The sequence below is a fragment of the Staurois parvus genome, unplaced genomic scaffold, assembly GCF_062004578.1.
Source record: "Staurois parvus isolate SC_StPar_1 unplaced genomic scaffold, SC_StPar_1.0 ptg000172l, whole genome shotgun sequence".
NCBI lineage: Eukaryota > Metazoa > Chordata > Amphibia > Anura > Ranidae > Staurois > Staurois parvus.
Window position 1 is genome coordinate 9,418,884 of NW_028317968.1, and position 25,826 is coordinate 9,444,709.

Genomic DNA, 25,826 nt, shown 5'->3' on the forward strand with positions numbered 1-25,826 from the left:
AAGCCACAATAGAAGAACACAGTCTGCTGAACATAATACTACACAAACATTAGATGTTGCCATGGTTTAATTGCACATAACATGTAAACATTCACAGTGCAGGGAGGAAAACGTATGTGAGGTCCTAGCTTAATGACTTCTCCCAGAGCTAATTAGAGCCAGGAGTGAGCCAACCTTGACTCCAATCAGTGTGATGATATTGGATGTGTTGCTGACAGCTGTCCTGCCCTTAAAAAACACACCTGTTTTGGGTTTACTGGTTTCAAGAAGCACTGTCTGATGTGAACCATGCCTCGCAGAAAAGAGCTCTCAGAAGACCTACGATCAAGAATTGTTGACTTGCATGAAGCTGGAAAGGGTTACAAAAGTATCTCCAAAAGCCTTGATGTTCATGTGTCCACGGTAAAACAGACTGTCTACAAATGGAGAAAGTTTAGCACCGTTGCTACTCTCCCTAGGCGTGGTCGTCCTGTAAAAATGACTGCAAGAGCACAGCGCAGAATGTTGCATGAGGTAAAGAAGAATCCCAGAGTGTCAGCTAAAGACCTACAGAAATCTCTGGCACATGCTAACATTTTTGTTGACACATCTACAATAAGGAAAACATTAAACAAGAATGGAGTACATGGGAGGACACCACGGAGGAAGCCATTGCTGTCCAAAATGAATATTGCAGCACGTTTGAAGTTTGCAAAAGAGCACCTGGATGTTCCACGGCACTACTGGCAAAATATACTGTGGACAGATGAAACCAAGATTGAGTTGTTTGGGAAGAACACACAACACTATGTGTGGAGAAAAAAAGGTACAGCACACCAACATCAAAACCTCATCCCCACTGTAAAACATGGCGGAGGGAGCATCATGGTTTGGGGCTGCTTTGCTGCCTCAGGGCCTGGATGGATTGTTGTCATTGATGGGAAAATGAATTCCAGGTTTATCAAGACATTTTGCAGGAAAACGTACGACCATCTGTCCGCCAACTGAAGCTCCGCAGAGGATGGGTGATGCAACAGGACAATGACCCAAAGCATTCAAGTAATTCAACAAAACAATGGCTGCAACAGCACAGAATACGCCTTCTGGAGTGGCCCAGTCAGAGTCCTGACGTCAACCTGATTGAAATGCTGTAGCATGACCTTAAGAGAGCGATTCACACCAGACATCCCAAGAATATTGCTACACTAAAACAGTTTTGTGAAGAGGAGTGGTCCAAAATTACTCCAGATCGTTGTGCAGGTCTGATCTGCAACTACAGGAAACGTTTGGTTGAGGTTATTGCTGCCAAAAGGAGGGTCAACCAGTTATTAAGTCCAAAGGTTCACATACTTTTTCCTCCCTGCACTGTGAATGTTTACATGTTATGTGCAATTAACCCATGGCAACATCTGTTTGTGTAGTATTATGTGCAGCAGACTGTGTTCTTCTATTGTTGTGACTTAGATCACGTTCAGAGCACATTTTATGCCCAATTCATGCAAAACTCCACGTAATCCCAAGGGGTTCACATACTTTTTCTTGAAACTGTATATCTATTGCGGTGGTTCACACAGATGCGATTCACATGCATTATGTTTTGAGTGCCATTACGAAAAGGGACCTGAGCGAGTTTGTAGCGGCGCATTTCAAACTCACAAGAGATAGAGTGGCATGCGAAGATGAGTGTTCATAGGATTGCTATTGACAGGAGATTTTGCACTGAACACAAAGAGAGGAGTTTTTCACTGAAGGTTTTATGCACACCTTGAAGTTCCAGAGACAGTTGAGTTTGGTATTCCTACCTCCTAAAGCATATAGTGGGCAGTCTCACTTACCTATTGGACCGTTGCACTTACCTACTGGAATGCTTTGGAGAAGGAAGAGGCAGGAGTTTGATTTTTACAAAAAAAGTTAAGATTTGCATATAATTTCAGCTGCCTACAGATCTGTGGATCTTCCCTTATTGCTTATACATTTGTTTTCATCTTATGCGCAGTTTGAATAGCCAATGTTTCTGACAGGTTTACTTTAACAATAATCAGTAATCGAGAAGTCCAATGGAACTGAAGCACAAAGGTATAAAAAGAGATCATAAAAAAATAAAGTAAAACTGCCTTACCAGACCATTAACATAATTACACCGAACATTATCTGTAGATAGAGCAGCATTCTCTATTAAGTCAGTCAGCAATTACATTTTTCTTGTGTAATTTTCCTCTAGTTTACTGAAACTCATTAGTACACCAAAGTATAATTACTTCCACGAATAAGATAATGAATGACTTTACCTGCTCTGTAAATATCTCCTGGGTGAAAATAGTCTTCATTCTACTAAGCGAGCTAGGTTTGATGACAATCTGGAAAATTAAACAATTAGATTTACAAGTTTCTGCTTGAATAGACACAGCTCATTATCTAACATAATATTTGTAAGCAATATCTAAGCAACCACTAACTTATCTAATAATATATATACCATAGCATTTAATTTTAATTTAATTTATTTAATTTTATTTAAGGCAGACATATTGGTAGTCCAACCTGGGTGGCAACCATGGTTCCTTCTCAGATAAAGTGGAGATGTGAATGTAGCCACATTTGGGCAAAATGTGTATTATTCACAGAATTACTAGGTGAAAATAAAGGAAGAAAACCTCCAAAAAAGAGAAAACTGCAGCCACCATATCCAAGGACTAGAAAGCTGAAATAGATTTTGTGTGTGTTTGGGGGGGGGGGGGGCGGTAGATATGTTTGGCTTGTAGGGAAAGTACAAGATTATGCTTTAAAATCCAAATGCATATTACCCAAGGTTAAAAACGGTGTTCACGTTTGATATCAAATCATGTGCCAGAAACAAATCCCAGGATTTTTTTTTTCTCTTCCCACGTGATTGGGTATCAATACAGCTTGAGTTTATTCAGTAACATTCAGTGTGTTTCAAAGGTTAAAAAGAAACTACAGCTCTGCTTGCTAGGTGAATAAAATACTAAATAACATAATATGAATTGATGCATTATTTTATATTAACCATACTAAAGAAAAATAGCCGTTTTTATGTATGTTCCATTCTTTGACAAAATTAAATTAAAAGAAAAAAAAAAATGACATCGGTTTCAAAGGGAACAAGTCACGCTGTATTAATTTCAGCAATTAGACATTTTTCTCACCTTCATTCCCAAAGTAGAGCAAACCAAATCAATGATGGCACTCAACTGGTTGCTATGAAAATACATGGCAACCAACAACAGCATTTCTCCAAACGAGGCTGATACACCAGCAGTGCTATAAAAAGTACAAAACACACCACGAGTTATACACTCCAATTCTTACATTATCTTTTACACTGTATTTCCCAGAATTATCACCCCCCCCCCTTCCCCCGCTTTAGGCACATGGTTTCCTAAAAGCTTGCTCAAAGTTTCAGATCAAATAACAGGCACCCTCAACACTGGCTACGTTTTTCTGCAATAACTTCATCACCAGTAACAGGATTGCAAACCTAAAGGTATGTATAGTATATAATTCAGTGCTCTATTTACAACACACAGACTGGTCACATGATTTTAGTTTAGAGAAAAATGGCTAGATACTATTTACTTTGTCCACGTTCGTGTACTTGCTGAATCTTTCAATGGCAATATCTACAGAACAGAAGTGGGCAACAATGTGCAATTAAAAAGTGTATATACCCAAAAAAAAAAAAAAAAAGAAAAGAAAAGAAGCAAAAAGTAAGATTTTTGTACTCACTGCAAAATCCTTTTCTAAGAGTCCATTGAGGGACACAGGAATTCTTAGACTGCCAAGTTACACTGCTACCTACAGGAGAAATTGACAATGGAAACAAATGCCAATGCCTAGTACAGGATACATGTTTGTAGCAAAATAGTAGAAAGAGCTACATGGGAAGGTACCTGTGTCCCTCAACAAACTCCAAATAAAGGATTTTACAGTGAGTACAAAAATCTTATTTTCTTTCTTGTTCATTGAGGGACTCAAAAATGCTTAGACTGTTAGGACATCCAAAAGCAGTCTAACAGAGGGAAGGGCAACAAAGACTAACAGGACCAAAAAAAAACAGAAAACTGCAAAATGCCTGCAGAGCAAAGCACTGCCTAAAGGACCCAACACCGGAAGTAGGAATCAGATGAGGCCTGTATTTCTAGTTGGTATAATGAAAACAGAAGAATAGATAGTAGTCATGCAAAGTAAGAAACGTTACATAATGCCAAAAGCATAAAGTAGCACTCACAGATTAATTAGCGTGTGCCTTGACAGCCTTCCACCTCCAAGATGGCCTCTTGAACCGCATAAGCCGGCGTGCGGTCCAAACACCGGAAGTGACGTTAACCCAGGGTGTTTGGAACGCATGCCGGCTTATGCGGTTCAAGCGGTCATCTTGGAGGTGGAAGGCTGTTCATCCTCTGCAGTGACTATAGAAGCGTGAGATCCCTATATCTACATTCTGAAAATTTGTTATCTTGAAGCCATTGAGGCTATTAAACAAGGCTTTTAATTTTATTTAAACGTGAGTGGCCTTATTCTATCTTTATATTTTATATGGAGTGGCAGTATTACACTATGTATTTGTTTCTCTGCACACCATTGAGGAATCCATGGAGAAATAGAGTGGAGACGAGGGCTATACCAGAGCAGGGTGAAGAAGATTTGAGTTCCTTTGGAGGGGTTATAGGATCCCTTATATCCTATAAGGCTCACTACTCATCTCCATCTGGTGAGTGCAGTCAACATTATTTCTCACGTGGTGGATAGGTGGAAGCACATTTGGAAGATTTTTGATTGATTTTTTATTGGTTTTGATGGGAATAAGGACATATATATATATATATATATATATATATATATATATTTTCACGGACACTTATTATAAATTTAGTGTTTATCTATTTGTGTTATTTCACTTTTAGATTTTGCGCTGTTTTTGTGTTGTTTATTATTGGTGTTTTTTCACTGGTGCACAGCTGCATAATCATATAGTTTTTTCTTTTTTTGGCGCTGGGATATATACTTTTGGAAACATTACTTCCTGCATATGGGCAAACATTACTTCCTGCATATAACACTTTCCAGAAAAGTTTTGGGATTTTTAGTGGCAGTTGCCATTACCCATATCCAGTAACCTGTGGTGAAGAGAAATCTGGAAGTGGTCATTTCAAGTTGTGGTATTCTGTATCTGAGACAGCCCCAAACCCTAAGCTTCTTCCTTTGAGGACTCATTTACAGAGGATTCCTGATCCTCATCAGCTTCCTCCTCCTCAAATTGAGGATGTGTCTTTGATTCTTCATCCTCCCATAAAAAGGGAGGAGGGGAAGGAAGGGAAGGATAGAGCTTTTGTAAAACTATTAGTTTTTTTACATTTTGTAATGGGTGTCTCGAAATTGTACAGAATTTTACAATTTTTAAAAAAAAAAAAGTTGAAAAACACTGGTCTAAGAAATCGTGTATCCCTCAATGAACGAGAAAATTAAACATCAAAAGAATGAAATATTACCTTTCAGTAGAACAACCTTTCATTGATTATACATTCCGCATTCATGTTTCCATAACAAGCTGATTCTACATATGTTTCTACCATTGCAGTTTTCCATTCTGCATTAGTTTTTTTCTGTTTCACAGAAAATGTACAAATAAATAACTAATCAAACTACCTTTCAAAATATGCTTCCTCTTTAATCATCCAGCTTAGCCACATCAGCATCAACTGCTCTTGTTCTGGGGTGCTTTAAAAAATAAACAAAACGATTCACTTTACATTTAAATCAACAACTACTCAAGTCATTGGACATTTTCATGTTTTATTGGGTCACCATAAGAAACTGAAACCTTCAACAAATTTGGACATGAGGCGCATGCATGAAGCCACCAATACTGGATGTGATTTTGGTGAGCTCTGCACTTCACTATACAAAGCAACAGAGAGAGAAAGCTGTAGTCAAAGCCTATTGACTTCACAGACCCTTTCTGATACTGAGGTTGAAATGGCAACACACACTCATGTATATCCCTCTTGGGACTCCCAGGCCCAGTTTGATCTGCTGGAAAAAACAGATTGCATGCTACAGTGAGAATTGCAAGAGACATCCAAACAGATCACAGGAAAACTTTCTAAGAAGATCTATGAAATAGGCATTAGAACAGCCGAACTTGACACCTGCATGGGCAACACTGCTGCAGTTATCGGTGGACAATACCAGGGGTGTGCATGGCTCAAAGATGAAAATCAGCTTCTTTTGGCCAAAATCAAAGATGCTGAGAATCACTCCAGGACACTTTCACATCAGTAATCTTCCTGATCTGTAATAGATCTCAATGATACTACAACAACCTTTTCCAGGACCTGTTGCCTATTCAGTTTGAGCAACTGGAAATTGAGTCCCCACCGGGGCTCTAACTAGGAGGCAATGAGATGGAACTCCCAGGGACAGAATTGTGAAACTCTTATACCTCTGAAACAAAGCAGCAATCCTCCTAAAAGCTCATAAGTAGTCTTTAATCCTGCTTGACCCATGGAAAGCAGATACTGCTCCTCCCATCAGGTGATTTCACAGGTGACTACCCAGTCTGCCACAGGTGCCCCACACCAGCCCACATATTGACCTTAGGTGCACTACCATTTGCATTTTCTGCTTTTTTTCTCTTCAGGTTTACATTTTTTAAGGCCACCTTGGCTCATGTTCCTTTTCACTTTCCTCTACCTCCTCCTGTTCCTTCTCCCATATGGCAGTGGTCTCCTTACACTGTTATGTCAACAGTTCTTGGATAATGTGTCCACCCTTTCAGAATAGCTGTTATCACAAATAAACATACTTTTGCATTTTGATAATTTGCTCCTTAAAAGGTCAATATACAGTATACAGTAGGAAACACACTCTTCTATGCCAAAATGTTTAAGTTTCTAGTATCACTGGCAGAGAAGACTTGTGGGTAATAACAAGCACAGAGGGATATCCACAATTTAAAGTAGAATTCCATGTTTACTATGACTTTAAAGCGGTACTAAACTAAGCAAATATTTATTATGTTGCAGCTTACCAATTCTTAGATGTGTTGGCTGCATTCGCTTTCTTTTTAGGCTCTCTTGCTTTTATTTCTGGTGATCCAGCCACTAAGTCTGTGGTTTTTCAACAGAACAAGCTGCCATGCAGATGTACCAGTTTAAAATTTGAGGCAAACCATTTACCACTGACTGGGGTGATGACAATGGTCATCATTTATTTATTCATGTAAAACCTTTATTTAAATTAAAAAAAAAAAAAAACTGCTGCTGTAACTGTCTGTGTAACTGCAGTGTGAGCAGGAGTTTGGCTTCAATTCTATTTAAAACCCCCTCCCCCCAGACTGACAATGCAGCTGTCAAAAAGTACCTTTGTGCTCCCTCATCCAGAGTGGGTGCACTCTAATACAGGTGGTGTGTTACTAGCCAGATCACCAGGTGAAAACAGAGGGGTTTAGACCAAGCTGGAACAAACTATTTCTATTATCTGCTGTAGTGACTGTGTGCATTGTACTGTACTATATTGTAGTAGCATTAGCTGTATACAGTATGTGATGCTATGTTGCAGTATGGACAACTTCCTGTCTGCTGCTGGAACTAAACTGTGTCAGCATTAATGCTTCTCAGCCACTCAGGACAAGCCTTGTATTTTTATGAAGGACTACAAGGCTTCTTCTGTTTGACCAAGGTGGACATTGTGACATCATTCACTATCCTCTCCACCTCAGCCAATCAGAGGAAGTCTTGTATTAACTGCTAAACAATTTGGAGGGTATGTAGCTAATGCTATGACAACATAGTACAGTGTACATAGCAGCTCCATCAGGTATGTAAATAGTTTGTTTTGGCCAGCTCAACTAGTAAAACATTACACTATGACCAAAGTACCCTTGTGAGTCAGACTAGAAGCAGCCAACTGTGACCCTTTAGCTCCAAACTCCTTTAAATGCCTCCAAAGGAAGGAGACCATTTATTCAATTCAATCATTTCCTGCTGATTAAAAAAGGCTTGAGATGGAGTGCAGGACCCTGGTGGGCCCTTCCATACATATGATGTTTCTAAAGCTTCGAAAGCCTTACAGAAGTCCATATATTTCTGCAGACTGAAATATTTAGATATTCCCCAGACTTCTGACCAACCCTTACTAATGCTCTAAACTGCCTCCAGTTCCCTTTCAGTTACCCTGATTGGGCCTTCTTTGTTCACAGCACTCTTCAACAATCTTGCTGGCTTTTTTTTTTTTTTTTTTTTTGATTGATTCATCTCTCAGACGTCCTGTGTTTGCAGCAAAAACAAAGAGTGTTTATGCACAGGTCTATCAACTAACCTGCATTAAATATGGATTTTCTATGTACCCTAGAGGCAGCCAGATCCTTCTTTTCATTATACAGCTATATATTTCTAGTGCAGCAGTGAATCAGTTTGATGTTTATGAAGTGACAGTTCTAATTTCAGACACTAACTGCTTTATTGAAATGTGTAGGTTAAGTTGTACAGGGCTGAATAGCTGAAGCTCACATTACACAGTAAGCTGAAGGAGTCAGAGAAGCAATCTCTCAGTTCCCCTTTTCCTCCTACTCTGTTTGACTCCCTAAAGAGATTGTTACTTTCAGAGTTTAAAAGAGAAATGCTACTACTGTCATAGGGGCAACCTGTAAACACAGTTCATTTGTGAAAAATACACTTCATAAAAAAAAAAAAAAAAAACTAATAATATAAGCAAAGAAAGGTAAGGTAAAAAGGCCTCAAAACCATTATAGTTTCCCATTAAATGAAATTTCATACAGCTCACCTGACCAATGTGGAAAATGCCAGCAGCATACAGAAAGAAAGGGAGACAAAGCGAACGCCACCAGGAGTTGCAGGTGGCCGACTAGTCATGAGCTGAAGTACTTGCTCAGCTTCTTCATCTGTTGGTCTGTATGCACAATACAAATGAAATGCAAGTTACAAATCACCATTAATTACAATAACATACTGGCTTAGTGTGGTTAAAGCAGATCTCTAGGCAAAGATTTTTCTCAAAATCTACTGTGTAAAGGAAAAAAATACTTACATGAGGCATATATCACTTTTAGGACTGCTTGCCTTTGTTTACTAATTACAATTTCATTCATGCTGGCTAGTATAGCTTTTGCTGCAACTATCATAAATTAAATACCATAGTGGAGAAAGCTATAAACTAAAGTCTAAAATTGTATGTTAGAGCATAGATGGATATTAGTAGCTACAGTCAACATCTATAAATGCAGTATGCCAGTCCCTCAGTACTCTTCACATAAAAACAAAGTTAATTAACAAAATACAGATTAGTACTAAGCTATTACAAAATCAATTAAAGGAAAGGAAGAGAAAGGAATTGTCTACGCACTTAAGGCCAGCAATTCCCATCAATGCACAGTAGAGTCGAAGCAGAGAGCTGGCTTTCACCACATGTTCTTCTTTGAGTCCACAGTATAGAGAAGCTGCACGCTCAGGATCTCCCTCCTGTGGCATCTGTGCTTTTTTCGCAGCTGGGAGAATGCTCATCAACTCAGAGAGCAGCTGTTTTCTCATTTGCCAAAGCACTGAGCTGCTATTTTCTCGCCTTCTCTGAAAATAAGAAAGCAACATATATTCAATCTTGCCATCTTGCAAACACATATTATAAATAGTTGTAAAATCTGCTTCTGTCTAAAAACTGTGAAGTCTGAGGACCTACCTAAGTGAATATAAATTACACAGATTATTTAGGTAAGCAGTTGCACTACATTGCAGTTAGCAAACCTAAAAGAGTTGCAGAGATTCTACAATAAGATTGCAATGCGTGCACAATTAAAGCTAATCTATTTAGTAGCAGCTGTTGGCTGCCTGTGTTTACTGCTTTTACACAAAAAAAAAAATGAAAGGAACCATTTTCATATGACTGCTTACTTTCAAGTCCAATTTCTTTTCTCTCTGCCAAATAAAAAATATCTTCAATCACAACTGATATATCAGCTATTACTTAATAGTAGTAGATTTTAAGTTTCTTTCCTAAGCTCTGTGCTTTGGGCTCTGACTGTTTACTATGGCCAATTACTGATAGGCAATTAAATTCTCAAAATGTTAACTGACAGAAAAATAACCGGGTTCTTACCAGTTGACCATTGCGAATAAACGTTCCAAACCACGTACGAACTTTTGCATTGGTTCCAAGTAGCAGTCCACTCACAAAACAAACCATGTTGCTTACACCATCATCACCTGCCTCATTTTTAGTGTGGTCCAATGTCAAAGCAACACCAAGTCCCGGAAGGTGACATTCCTCTACCTGTAACACATTAAAATTATGCATTACCTGTTTTCCTTTACAACATTATTAGAGAAGATAAATAATATGTACAGTTTATGAGTCCCCTCTAAGGGATTGGAACAGGTTATTAGATTACTACCATCACTGTTAGTAACTAAGTTACTTGCATTTTACATACAACATGTTCTTACCACCATGCCTCGCACTTTGAGGGCCTGTGACGGATTCATTTTGCACAGCTGACGCAGTGCTTCAGTTCTTCGTCTCCCTCCAGTGCTCTCCTCATCCTGGCGCTCTCCATTCTTTATCAAACTCCTGCATACTATACAAAGAAACTGCAATCTAAATTTATTGTGGTTTAACAGGAATAAAAGTTTGCAAATTAAATATTTGATTATGTAATATTTTTGCAACATGGGGACAGAACATAATAAGGATTACCATTTCAATAAATACCTCCAAAATGAGAAATGACTCCTGGCTAAATGCCATTTTTAGTTGGCAGGTAGAGAAGTGAAAAATAAAATCCTTTGCTAAAACTAGAAAAAGTACCCGTGTACAATACTGTTTTGTCCTACCAGATAGGATTCCCCTTATAATTCAGGTTGGCAAGTAAGAGGCCAAACTGCCTAGCAAATAAACTTCTCAAACCTGAGAAAATACTTCTAGGTTTATGGCATATTTTGAGGGCAGACCTATAAGAGAACACCAGCTTCTTCTGTTATATAGATAAAATGTAAAGAAACATGTTATCCATTAATTTCCAAATGTCATTTTTCTAATGCTAGAATAACAAACTTTTCTGTTTTAAAGTAGACCAATCTCTCAACCATGGATTTAGGTGGTGTCACGATCAAAGGATATTAATAACCAAATAACATTATACAGCCTGAATTTTAGATCCTGCAAAAAAGAATTAATAAAATGATTGCTCACCATCATTAAAACTGTCAGGAACATTAGCCACCAGCAGGCACAAGAACCAGGCACCATTGCGAACATGTAGTAAAGCTTCAGCCATTTCAGTAATTGGCAAAAGAGTGTGCAATTCTGTAACAATCACAAAACTGATTTCAATTTTTTTTTTAAATGCACCGTGCAAAATAATACAAAATACCTAATTAAAAGTAGGAATTTTTACCTACTTGTAAATTCCATATCTAGGAGTACAGTACAGGACACAGGTAACTTCACGCATGCAAGCACACATACACCATGGTTTATATATTCGTACCTTTAGGTGACTGGACACTGACAAGCTTTTGAGGACATGTCCCCCTAAAACCCTACCCCACACCCTGAGTCCTCGTTTTTTTAGCAAGCAATGCAGAGTAAACAAGGAAAGTTAAGGAGGGTGTCCTGTACACCAAGGTATGGAATTTGCAGGTAAGTCAAGTTTACTTTTATCTTAATCCTATAGTACAGGACACAGACAACTTAGTCATACACCATGGGATGTCCCCAAACAATGAATACAAAGGGTGGGCAACTAGGCAAACAGAACTTTGCCAACAGGTCAAAAAATCAACAGGGGGCAAGGATAAGCAAATGACCAGGTGGTGACCTTACATAATTGGGCAACGGAGGCTTGGTGTCTAAAAGCCCAGGATATTGCATGGGAGGGCTAACATGAGAAACACCTTGAATAAAGAGAGTGCAAAGCTAGAAAAGCCTTTGATAAAGGATGGATAATATGGATACCTGCCCCTTTAAGGTGCTAAGAGCTAGATTCTGGTCAAGGCCAGAATGTGATGCACAGAGTCTGAATGGACTGCACTCACACCAAAGTAAGATCTCTAGGTACAATAATAGATCTTCCTGGAAGTTGCCTTTGTTTTAGAAAGTTAGGAACCACACACTCAGAAATACCTGTATCCTTAAGACCTAGATTTCAAACAGCCATGCTGTTAAAGCCAGGGACTTTGAGGCAGGGTGGAAAAGAGGGCTTTGAAACAGCAGATCTGGCCTGTTTGTAAGAGGTCAGGGATCATCGGTTAGAAGTCCCAGTATGTCTGTGTGCCAGGCACTTTTTGGGTCAGTGTGGTTAAAGTGGAATCACAGTTTTCCTCTCTTTATTCTGTGGAGCAGGTGAGGCAGAAATTGCAGTAGAGGAATTAGGGTCTCCTGAGGGTGGTGGTTTTGGTACTGTCCACTTTGAAAGCAAAACATTCCTGTGACCTCTTTGATGAACTGGTAAAAGCCTCACCAAACAGACATCTTCCTTGGAAGTACATACAGTGGGGCAAAAAAGTATTTAGTCAGCCACCAATTGTGCAAGTTCTCCCACTTAAAAAGATGAGAGAGGCCTGTAATTGGCATCATAGGTAGTCCTCAACTATGAGAGACAAAATGAGAAAACAAATCCAGACAATCACATTGGCTGATTTGGAAAGAATTTATTTGCAAATTATGGTGGAAAATAAGTATTTGGTCACCTATAAATAAGCAAGATTTCTGGCTCTCACAGACCTGTACCTTCTTCTTTAAGAGGCTCCTCTGTCCTGCACTCATTACCTGTATCAATGGCACCTGTTTGAACTTGAATCAGTATAAAAAACACCTGTCCACAATCTCAAACAGTCACACTCCAAACTCCACTATGGTGAAGACCAAAGAGCCGTCGAAGGACACCAGAAACAAAATTGTAGACCTGCACCAGGCTGGGAAGACTGAATCTGCAATAGGCAAGCAGCTTGGTGTGAACAAATCAACTGTGGGAGCAATAATTAGAAAATGGAAGACCTACAAGACCACTGATAATCTCCCTCGATCTGGGGTTCCACGCAAGATCTCACCCCGTGGGGTCAAAATCATCACAAGAACGGTGAGCAAAAATCCCAGGACCACACGGGGGGACCTAGTGAATGACCTGCAGGGAGCTGGGACCAACGTAACAAAGGCTACCATCAGTAACACACTACGCCGCCAGGGACTCAGATCCTGCAGTGTCAGACGTGTCCCCCTGCTTAAGCCAGTACATATCCAGGCCCATCTGAAGTTTGCTAGAGAGCATTTGGATGATCCAGAAGAGGATTTGGAGAATGTCATAATGTCAGATGAAACCAAAATAGAACTGTTTGGTAGAAACACAACTCGTCGTGTTTGGAGGAGAGAGAATGCTGAGTTGCATCCAAAGAACACCATACCTACTGTGAAGCATGGGGGTCGCAACATCATGCTTTGGGGCTGTTTCTCCGCAAAGGGACCAGGACGACTGATCCATGTACAGGACCGAATGAATGGGGCCATGTATTGTGAGATTTTGAGTGCAAACCTCCTTCCATCAGCAAGGGCATTGAAGATGAAACGTGGCTGGGTCTTCCAACATGACAATGATCCCAAACATACCGCCCGGGCAACAAAGGAGTGGCTTCATAAGAAGCATTTCAAGGTCCTGGAGTGGCCTAGCCAGTCTCCAGATTTCAACCCCTTAGAAAAGCTTTGGAGGGAGTTGAAAGTCCGTGTTGCCCAGCGACAGCCCCAAAACATCACTGCTCTAGAGGAGATCTGCATGGAGGATGGGCCAACATACCAGCAACAGTGTGTGCCAACCTTGTGAAGACTTACAGGAAACGTCTGACCTCTGTCATTGCCAACAAACTATATATAACAAAGTATTCAGATGAACTATAAAATATTGACCAAATACTTATTTTCCACCATAATTTGCAAATAAATTCTTTCCAAATCAGCCAATGTGATTGTCTGGATTTGTTTTCTCATTTTGTCTCTCATAGTTGAGGTCTACCTATGATGCCAATTACAGGCCTCTCTCATCTTTTTAAGTGGGAGAACTTGCACAATTGGCGGCTGACTAAATACTTTTTTGCCCCACTGTATGTACAAGGCACCTTTTCTTTTCCAATAATTCTTACTGTTTTGAAAACAGAGGTTCATGAATCAAAAAATGCCAAAATACTTTTGCATGCTTCATGTCTTAAACAGGTGACATGAAGGTTTCCTGAATAGAAGAATACACCCATTCCTGGGTTTGTTTCAGTATTGTGAAACCAATCCTTATATCCATGCAGAAATTAAGTATTTGTAACAGGAACACCTGTGTGCAATTTCAACAAAATTTCACAGAACCTTAGTATAAATGAATACATGTGAAATGACAAGACCATAAGAGAAATCAAGGATGAGAAAGAAGGTGTGAAGAGGTGCACCCCACCTCTTCATCTGTTCTGTTGGTACAGCTTACAGCGTTCTGTTGGTACAGCTTACAGCGTTATTCATTATTACCCTGAAATGTAAGGTAAGGTATACATGGGTCCCATATCTTTTCAAATAAATGCATTTGGTCATTCAGAGTGGCTGATTTTGTTTTTTATTTACCATTATCCACAATAGTTTTGTGTTTATCAGTACATGAAAGGGACAGATGAAAATCTCCATGATCTAGCGATTGATATCCTAGCAGCTAGGAATAGAGGCAATTCATTTTTGGGTATGCGTCAGTGCCTTCTCTACTGGTTAACCTAATAAGCTTCGCAGGGGGATTTTTTGAAGTTGGTCTGAGTTAAAGAGTATAAAATTAGCCATATCCCCTGATGCACTTAGGAGAGGCACCAGGGGCATAAGAAGCCATTTTTGTAGGTACCATTTACCATACTAAAAGCACATTATAATTGCCTTCAAAAATGGATGTATTTGTATAGGACTTAGAGGCCAGAAGAGCCAATTTATTCCATTAAGATCTAAAGCTTTGTTCATATCCCTCTCTCACTTCATCATGTATGGTAGTTTATGAGATTTGTGAAAAATTAAAACCTGCGCTACACCCAACAGATAATAAAAGGTGAAAAAAGTGTAAATATATAAAACACAATGAATACATAAAATGAATGAAGTGAACTGCCGCTACTCTTTTCCTGAATACCAGAATGAACGAAAATAAAAAAAAATAAATGAGTGCTCTGTACACTAATTAAACCTAACAATGACTAAACATAGACCAAAAATTAACATATACAAATGTGCAAAAAATACATCTGAAGTGCTATAAATACATGTCCATGGTATAAATAATCAATAAGTCCCAAATCCGGTGTGAAAGTGCTGCGTGCTGAATGTAATCTCCAACAAAGTGCTATGGTGTCCGCAAGTGCTCGCCACACCAAACATATCAGCCTCTTACCGAACAAATTTGATCCCCAATCAAGAGATCAAATGAGCAGATGGTGTCCAGATTCCACACTGACACCCATGCTAACAATATCGAGAGAAATGGATGTACAGCTGCGGGCTCACCCAAACAAATTCCTCACATCGAACTACTCTCCATACAGTGTAGAGAAGGATTAAAAACAGAAGAGACCTCATAGTGCAACCCAATAGAACTCAAACATTTATTCAATAAAACATTGCACTTACATAGATAAGGTGCAAAAAGGCAGCATACAAATTCAAATCTACCGCGGTGTCATTCCACTGGCCGGAACGTGGTGGAATGACACCGCGGTAGATATGGTGGTACCTTTATTTTAAAAATGTTTAGTTTATTAGATTTCAGGTTAAGGATGCAGTATATTGTAGAAACATGGATGGGAATCTTGTTTATGCCTTTGCAGAGATGCTCCATTGACATCATGATAGTCACATCAGAATTATGTAATGCCTTATTTGAGTAGAACAATGGTAATGGAAGCTGATGTTTGCCTTGCAAAGTTTGTTTTGACAACATGTCCTGGTCATTACAAAAATCTGCTATTCTGAGAAATCACTAGTTTGTCCAACACATAAAATTACTGGGAGGTTAGATACGCGAAGTGCCTTTTACAGGCAGCTTCCACTGTCCAAGCCTTTAGCCAAAAGGATAATCAGGACATCTACACAAAAAAGTGGAGCAGAAGGCATATTTTAAACTGCTCTGTAACCACATGATCCTGGGTCATGGTTATTACTGTCGTTCGAGTTTTTGTAGTTTTCCTATTGCACAAAGGGGCATTATGAGATGGAGGAGAGTCTTTGTGGACTTTTGTGGACAGAGGCAATGAGCTTTTCAAAGCAAACAAGCATGTTGCATGAAGCTCTATCCTTGATATACAGTAGTGACAATGTGGGGGAGAGAAATCTTTTGCATCTTCCTCCAACACGGCCTTAACAACATCTTCATTTCCTTCCAATTTTGCAACCTCTAGAACCCTCATATAAAAGGGTCCAACTGCAGTGGAGAAACCGGAGAAGAAGAGTAGGGGCATTTCTGAGCCCAAGACAAAGATGGCTGTAATAAGGCTGTAATCTGTCCAAGACACTGTGCCAAAGATGCTGAAAATTCTGCTTCTGTCAAGTTGGCTACTTATTGCGTTCTGAGACTGGTGTTAAAACCAAGTCAGCTACCTTCAAAAGGGGACACAGTCACTCCGAGGTTGACTGTTGTGCGGACCTTCAGCAGAGCAAATGTTTGCCTGCTTTTTTGAATTGGCTTCCTTTCGCCTGGTCTTTGCCATGGAAACAGGTGAGGGTATTTTCCCGTGGGGTACCCAAGAAGTAGGGTTTGAGGTGTGATAAGTGTGTCTGGAAGGACAATGGGATAACCTAAGTGTAGACCATCCTGAAACGAATACCTGCAGAGGGGTGGGAATGTAGCCACCTGAGTATCTTTTAAGTGCTCTAGGCACAGGTGGTATTAAAGTAAGCAACCAGTGGTGTGATGTGACATCTGGGGATACATCTGAGGCTGAGCTTTGTGTTAGCAATTTTAGCACCAAGTTTGAAAAGTTGCTTTGTGAAGTGAATACATTCCAAACATAGGCCTGTTTTTACAGAAACTGTCAGAGATACAGGGTGACTTTTTCTTACTTGTCCATGATGCTGGATTACATATAAACTTCAAGCTTCGTCTGTCATGGAGGGCATACCTCCAAAAGGGAACTATATTATATTCCTGCACTGCAACCAAATAATTTGTCCCAACCAAATTTTTGTATATATAGAACCAGTCGACAGTCAGTGAAATAAAGTGTGGTGCTCTAACACATACCTGTGATATTGTTTAAATCAAAAAGAAACCAACATTTATCCAAATTAATATAAAGTGCATATAACAAATTAAATTAACTGTGAATTGCAATGTCCAGAAAAGATATTCAAAAATTCAATATCCATGTGTATTCCCTGCTTTGATGCATCCAAAGTTGACACAAAGGCTCGCATCTCCAAATACGTTATGGAAAGCACTAGGAGTATTCTCTATGTATTTTCCACTGGTTACCTAGGACTAAAAGGCACAGTAACGGAGTAATCCTTTGTGCAATGCAAAATATCTAGATTTGTGAAAGTGCCGACCCTTGATGAGAATAAGTGTAGATATTATGCAGGGGCATAGCTTTGAGCGACATCACCATGCCACGAGCAGCACCTCCAAGAGGGAATTCTGGAGAGTAGAGGCAGTGCATTGTAAAGCGGTGAGCAATCATACACAGTAATGCATGAGAGCAGTGTTTAACTTAGTACACGTACATACTCTGACCATATGAGGGTATCTGAGTAAGAATATATTAATAAGTTATTAAAAGCACTGTGAGTATTCTCTGCTATTCATTTTGAGTGCACTGGTTATCTGAGCAGCAAAGGCACAGTGAGGAAGTAATCCTTTGTGTGAAACAAAATATCTAAATGTGTGATTGTGTTAACTCTTGATGGGAACAAGCACTCTTAGGACCTGTGTACTACAAAGTTTCCAGTAAGTGCTGGTTCACATATATGCGGTTTGAACTGCATGACATGAAATAACGATCCTTCCTATGGTGCCTGTTCACATATGTCTAATGGACTGGCAGTGTGGATTCAGTGCGGACTGAAAAAGAATCCTGTCCAATTTCTGAGCAGTGCGGACCGGTTCTAAACCGCACGTCATCAGTTGTGAACAGGATTGCAGTTCAGGATCAGGACTGCAGTTCAGGATCAGGTTTCAGCACAGTTTGCTCTCATCCCCACTCAGAAAAAGCAAAAAAACCTTGCAAAACCACATCCAAACTGACCCTGAAACTGTGAACAGTACAATCTGCAGCTGTGTCACAAAATACAGTCCCGAACTGCTGAACAAGTAGATAGCCATCGGCACTGAAACTGGACCTAGAAATCCGGAATGCACGTGTGTGAATCGGCACTAAAGGTGAGAGCACAACTGGTTATTGTGGAAGTCACAGTGGAGAGCACCTTCGTGAAATTAGTTTTGGGTGGAGTTTGCCATTAAGAAATGGAGATACATGGCTTTGTGTCACCTTTGGATGCATCAAAGCACAGAATATACACAGAATTTTTGAATATTTTTTCTGTAAGTTGGGATTCACACTTAATTTAGGTTATATGCATTTAATATTAATTTGGATAAATATTAGTATCTTTTTGCGATTTAAACAAATAATACCATGGGTATGTGTTAGAGCACTGCACTTTATAAACAATATACACCCGAGGGGGTCTTCAGGGACTGAGTTCCATAGTGGTAAACTATAGCCCTGGAGCTGTAAAGCACCTTGCAGTTAACTCATCACAATGCACCAAAGGCCAAGGTGAGTTTCCCATGCGAGATCCTAAAGAGAGGCTGTACTGCTTCTGTGTGGGCATTAGAAGACAATGAGGTTGATTAAAGAATTCTTCCGAAAATAATAAAGAAAAATAATAAACTAGTAATGCTTATTTCTTCACGAAGGAGAAGAGGTCCATAAACTCTGTGGTGGGTTTAAAGGGGAGGCACCCCAGGGGGCGAGTCCTCAAAAGCTTGCCAGGGTCCTATCACCTGAAGGTAAGAGTCTATAACCCATGGTGTATGAATAAGTTGTCTGTGTCCTGTACTGTACAATTAAGGATATTAACTTTGCACCAATTCATACACATAGCTTCAAAAGAAGTACGTTGGCTGGTTTTGCATTATTAGCATGTGTTGGCTTTAAAAGTAAGTCCATTAGCACTTTTATATGCAAGTTTTCAATACAGAAGTCCAGTATGCATATGTACAATTTTAGCTACAAAAGTGTTTGTACTTCTATGTAGTCAGTATTACAATCACACCTCTGCCTCCAAACTGCTCACAGATCCAAGAATTGAAATCATCACAATGTTGATTCACTGTACAATCTTTAAGCAGAGGTCACATTAAGTGGTAGAGCTGAACTGCAAAATAATGGAGCTATGCAGTGTAGCAGAAGTGTGGAAATCAGACAAACAGAACAGGATTACAAAGCCTCTGGGAAGCAAAATGTGTCACCCTAATGTGCCAAGGGGAAATAGCTCAAACATGTATTGGAAAAAACTGTGTTTGGAAGTTAAAGCTCACGCTGGTTAGGTACCAAATGACAGTTCAATCACTCTCCAAACATCCATTGCATTAATCTGATGTTATTAAGCAGCCCAACAGATGTTTAGGAAACGAGGTAAGGGTCTGTGTCGACAGACCTTTTTTCATCAAATGGGTTTTGCATACCCATACAAGTCTATAGTTAAGCCTTTCAGTACCATACCTGCTTGTAAAATGCAGAGAACATCTGCCGCTTCCTCCATGTGCACAGGGCTTTCAAACAGTTCAGACGATTTAAAAAAATATTCACCATTTGAATCTGCCACCTAAAATTAAAGAAACAATTTAAAACAATGTACATATTTATTTATTTTAGCTGTAAAGGTAAACCACATTTTTACTGGGTGGGGTGCGTGCCCCAACCAGCCTCATGTATAGAGAAAATGCCCAATGGTAACAGCACACAAAGATGTTTATCCAAAGAAAGTTACCGAACGTCACAAAGTCTTTCCAGAAAATGCAAGTTTCAGCTGATGTGAGTGCTTCTTCAGGCAATAAATACAAAAACAGCGTTGATTTACTAAAACTGGAGAGTGCAAAATCTGGTGCAGCTGTGCATGATAGCCAAACAGCTGCTAATTTCAGCTTGTTCAATTATTGATGCTTTGATGAAAAAAAAAAACAGAAAAAAACCTGGAAGCCATATAGTTTCTATGTACAGCTGCACCAGATTTTGCACTCTCCAGTTTCAGTAAATCAACCCCATCAAGTGACAATATAGCAAGCAAGTCTATTAAAGTGGTTCTAAAGGCTGAAGGTTTTTTACCGTCATGCATTCTATGCACGAGGGTAAAAAAACTTCAGGTGCAGCTCCACCCTCAGCCTCCCAATACTTACCTGAGCCCAAGCCAGAGAAATGCATGAGAGCAGCGACTCTCCTGGGTCTCTACCTGGCTCCTGCTGCTGTCAATCACAGTCAGTGAGGAGGGAGCGGGAGCCGAGCTCTGTGTGTCTTACGTACATACAGGGCCAGCTCGGGAGTGAGCACACAAGAGTGCCCCCAGATCAAGCAGCTTGCTCTGGGGGCACTCAGCAGGGGGGAGGGGCCAGGAGTGCCAGCAGAGGACCCAAGAAGAGGAGGATCGGGGCTGCTTTGTGTAAAACCATTGCACAGAGCAGGTAAATATGACATGTTTGGGTTTTTTTTTTTTTTTTTTAAGCTGAACCTATCACTTTAATGCAAAAAGGAACAGGAAATACCAGCTATAGATATACTAAGCATAAAAAGGACCAAAATCTTTATGAATAAAATGAAGTGAACAGGAGTGTAAACTGATTTCTTGAGGACACATAGTAGCAAACACATATATAGTATTAAAAACTTCTTCCTCAGAGATCCAATTATAAAAAGGATAAATACCAGCATATCAAACAAGAATATAAAGAAAAAAAAAAGAGTGGAAATGTGGAACCACTGCGCTTCTCAAAAGCAGTTCAAGATCTCTTCACCTCCAGTTTTTAGAATTATTATATATTGCCATAACTTTCAGTTAGGACACTAAAGTACATGCCACATAATGTCTCACTACAAGTTTGTTTTTGATGCTTTTTTGCCTGAAAAAAAAGCTAGCTATAGCCTGAAACTTGCATTTTTGTGGAATTCTGTCAATTTCTTTCATTAAAAACCTTTAAGTGTGCAACTCTTGCACATTTTAAATCAGAAAGAAGGGAAACATCCCTGATGAGATATAGATGGAAGCAAAAAAAAAAAAAAAAAGGAAGAAGCTTTTTTTAATTTTTATTAATTTTCAAAGTTTTACACAACCCCCTACTCTAACCAAAATTAAACAAAAAAACATTTTTACATTATATATACAGTATTATATACCGTATTTTTCGCTCCATAAGACGCACCTGACCATAAGACGCACCTAGGTTTTAGAGGCAGAAAACAGGAAAAAAAAATTCTGAACTAATGGACTGCAGACACAGTACAGGGGATGACCAGAGACTGCGGACATAGTACAGGAGATGACCAGAGACTGCAGACACAGTACAGGAGATGACCAGAGACTGCGGACACAGTACAGGAGATGACCAGAGACTGCGGACACAGTACAGGAGATGACCAGAGACTGCGGACACAGTACAGGAGATGACCAGAGACTGCGGACACAGTACAGGAGATGACCAGAGACTGCGGACACAGTACAGGAGATGACCAGAGACTGCGGACACAGTACAGGAGATGACCAGAGACTGCGGACATAGTACAGGAGATGACCAGAGACTGCGGACAGTACAGGAGATGACCAGAGACTGCGGACATAGTACAGGAGATGACCAGAGACTGCGGACAGCACAGGGATGACCAGAGACTGCGGACAGCACAGGGATGACCAGAGACTGCGGACAGCACAGGGATGACCAGAGACTGCGGACAGCACAGGGATGACCAGAGACTGCGGACAGCACAGGGATGACCAGAGACTGTGGATAGTACAGGGGATGACTGCTGACCTTTGGGGAGGGGGAGGAGCGGGTACCTGAATTTGACAGATACCTGCTCCCACTTCCGCAGAGTTTTTGTTTGATCTTACCTGTTCCTGTATCCAGCCGCACGCTGTCTTCCCGGCTTCTGTAATGGCGCTCAGCATGACAGCCGGGTGCCCAGTGCGCATGAGCGAGAAGCACTTCCGCTTTGTGATTGGTCCGGCGGCTTCTGGGATCCGTTATGTGTCCCAGGTGCCGCCTTACCATTCACAAAAAGCACCGCTTCCTGCGCATGCGCACTTGGCACCCGGCTGTCATGCCCACACTACAGAAGCCGGGAAGACCGCGCCGCTGGATAGAGGAACAGGTAAGATGAAAGAACAACTCCACGGAAGTGGGAGCGGGTATCTGTCAAATTCAGGTACCCGCTCCCCCCCCTCCCCAAAGGTCAGCAGTCATCTCTATAAGGTCCCGCTGTAGAGCTGAGCGGCCGGCCCGGTATTCTGACAGGGCGGCAGTGGAAATACCGGACCGGCCTCTCCATATTCGCTCCATAAGACGCACTGACATTTTCCCCCCTTTTTTGGGGGGAAAAAAGTGCGTCTTATGGTGCGAAAAATACGGTAGTTTAATTTATGACCCCTTTCTTACTGTGGGTACAATGGGAAGCAGTGGCCTAAGCTAGTCCAGACTATCAGAAGTCCTGTTTAAAAAATTCAGAATGTTGCCACCTGGCACAGCAGACAAGATCATCTTCTGCAAGCGCACCCACTTTGATCAAAACTAATACACAAGCAGGGTAAAATAAGGTTTCTCTCATTCATAGTCTGTGTCACCAACACTGCTTCTCCAAAATAAATAAATATTAATTTCAATACTATTACCTCCTTACATGTCCAATACATCTTGTAAAACATCCAAAATAAAAAAAGTTAAAAGAAAACAGCAATCTCATTAGCAACACTGCTTTGCCAAATTAAAAATAAGACTTATTAGCTCCTTACATTCCTAGAGCATCCTGTACAGCACTCAGAATAAAAAAGGACAAAAAAAAAGCAAACCCATGAGCACAGTGTACACTTCCCTTCAGCATTGTCCTTTGGAGATTGTTCTAGGCATGTGATCAGGTGAAATAAAGTATAGGCATTTTTTTTTTAATCTGCTTTTAGGAACCCTACAGTGGGAAAACTTACAAACTGTGCTTGTTCATGCAAACTGCTTTGTAGAGATGAGTGAAGTAAATCATCCAAAAACCAATTTTTAAGAACTTTACTTATCTCTAGAGAGAAGAGTAAGATTAGGGACTTTATTAGAAGTGTATTAATCTGGATTTTGTACATTAAATCACACTTTGATACAGTGCAAACTACTGTATCAAAGAAAATACAGGGAGAAAAGTAAAATCTGCAACATGAATGCCATTTTCAGTATACAATGCACAGAGTATAAACAGAGAATGAGTTGCCTAGAAATATGTAGTCTGTATGGATGTTGGTTACTGGACAAAATACACTTTGAAGTGAATGGGAAAACTCTGTTATGATGAGGAAGTAAATAAAAAGAGATCAGTGAGATTTATGGACAAATCTTTTGCAGGGATGTGGAAATTTTTTAAAAAACTACTTGCCCAGGGACTAAATCTGGGCCCCAATCTACTTGTCCCTCATGACAATCTACCTGTCTTGATAAAAAAATTTTTCTTTAACCAAAACCGTATTTAAATCGCAGGTGATTTTAGGAATGTCTGGGGCGTTTAAAAACTTTATTGCGACTTAAATGTGTAATATTTTTAACATTGTGCTGTTTATCTCCTCCTCCCCTCCCTGCCTGTCTCCAGCCAGTACTCCTACAGGCACAGCAAAAATATCTCACCAGAGATACATCTTCTGGTCACAGACAAGGAATGCGTTCTACATAAAATAAAAATATAAACTTTTTCATTTCATATCCTTCAACAATGCAGGCACAATGAACAGACAAGAAAGTATCCATTGTTTAATAGGGTTCTTTCTGAACAATACATTATGCATGTATCACTTTTGTTATCCTAATTCCCATTCAAATAATATGAATTCAATATTGATGATATGTATCTTAAACACATTAACAATCAATTCAATTTTCAGCATGAACACTGGTATGAGCAAGCCACCACCTGGAACAACCAAGGGAAGGCAAGAGTATAGCGCAAGTCCTCCTTCAATGTACAGTGCCTTACTAAACTATTCATATCCCTTGAAATTTTCCACATTTTGTCATGTTACAACCAAAAACCATTTATCATTTTCCTTCCACTTCACAATTATGTGCCACTTTTTGTTGGTCTATCACATAAAATCCCAAGAAAATACATTTACGTTTTTTGCTGTAACATGACAAAATGTGGAAAACTTGGAGTATGAATACTTTTTCAAGGCACTGTAGGGGAGTCATTCAATGCAGCTAGTGATTATGGGCTTCGGGCAAAGAAGAACAACCAGTACAGCCATTAAGTCCTTTAGTTAGCCACGTGTCCCCTAGCAAGCTAACTTTGTTGACAGTACAGAACAGAACATCCATCATGATACACAGGCTGGATTGATGTGAACGGAGTTTGTTTCTAAGATACTTATGAAGTGCTTCCTCTTAGGAACACATGTACTTTGACTACCGTGCTGTCTTTATGGTGACTTACTTACATTGGGTCTAGATGGTTTCCCATTGGGAAGTTGGTTCTTCTATTTTAAGGCTGACCACACATTATACAAATTTTCCTTTAGATTTACCAAAACCATATGATAGAATATGAGGTCAAGCCTAAACACTTTCAATTTGTATGCAGTCAGGTAGGCCTTTGTACTACACAACTGAAGGTAAATCTAAATGAAATTGCTTAAGAAAATTGTTTATTGTACAGTGAGGAACAGAAGTATTTGAACACCCTGCAATTTTGCAAGTTCTCCCACTTAGAAATCATGGAGGGGTCTGAAATTCACATTGTAGGTGCATTCCCACTCTGAGAGACAGAATTTAAAAAAAAATTCAGGAAATCACATTGTATGATTTTTAAAGAATTTATTTGTCTTGCACTGCTGAACATAAGTATTTGAGCACCTGAGAAAATCAGTGTTAATATTTGGTACAGAAGCCTTTGTTTGCAATTACAGAGGTCAAACGTTTCCTGTAGTTCTTGACCAGGTTTGCACACACTGCAACAGGGATATTGGCCCACTCCTCCAAACAGATCTCTAGATCTGTCAGGTTTCGTGGCTGTCGCTGAGCAACACGGAGTTTCAGCTCCCTCCAAAGATGTTCTATTGGATTTAGATCTGGAGACTGGCTAGGCCACTCCAGAACCTTGATATGCTTCTTACGGAGCCACTCCTTGGTTATCCTGGCTGTGTGCTTTGGGTCGTTGTCATGTTGGAAGACCCAGCCACGACCCATCTTCAATGCTCTGACTGAGGGAAGGAGGTTGTTGCTCAAAATCTCACAATAAATGGCCCCATTAATCATCTCCTTAATGCAGTGCAGTCGTCCTGTCCCTTTCGCAGAAAAGCACCCCCAAAGCATGATGTTACCACCCCCATGCTTCACAGTAGGGATGGTGTTCTTGGGATGCAACTCATCCTTTTTCCTCCAAACACGACGAGTGAAGTTTAGACCAAAAAGTTCTACTTTGGTCTCATCTGACCACATGATTTCTCCCATGCCTCCTCTGGATCATCCAGATGGTCATTGGCAAACTTCAGACGGGCCTGGACATGTGATGACTTGAGCAGGGGAACCTTTCGTGCAATGCATGATTTGAAACCATGACGGCGTAGTGTTCTACCGACAGTGA

General features: G+C 40.0%; 1 protein-coding gene across 1 annotated transcript in view; it reads right to left on the reverse strand.

The window, feature by feature from the left end:
* Positions 1–25,826, reverse strand: part of INTS2 (integrator complex subunit 2) — a 70,203-nt gene that overhangs the window by 33,070 nt on the left and 11,307 nt on the right. Inside the window, exons 4-12 of the mRNA XM_089676645.1 lie at positions 19,734–19,836; positions 11,203–11,316; positions 10,458–10,588; positions 10,111–10,284; positions 9,364–9,584; positions 8,785–8,910; positions 5,647–5,718; positions 3,147–3,261; positions 2,268–2,336 (exon numbers count right to left, since the gene is read on the reverse strand). Of these exons, the coding sequence (XP_089532771.1) occupies positions 2,268–2,336; positions 3,147–3,261; positions 5,647–5,718; positions 8,785–8,910; positions 9,364–9,584; positions 10,111–10,284; positions 10,458–10,588; positions 11,203–11,316; positions 19,734–19,836 (1,125 nt within the window). The remainder of the gene's footprint in view (positions 1–2,267; positions 2,337–3,146; positions 3,262–5,646; positions 5,719–8,784; positions 8,911–9,363; positions 9,585–10,110; positions 10,285–10,457; positions 10,589–11,202; positions 11,317–19,733; positions 19,837–25,826) is intronic.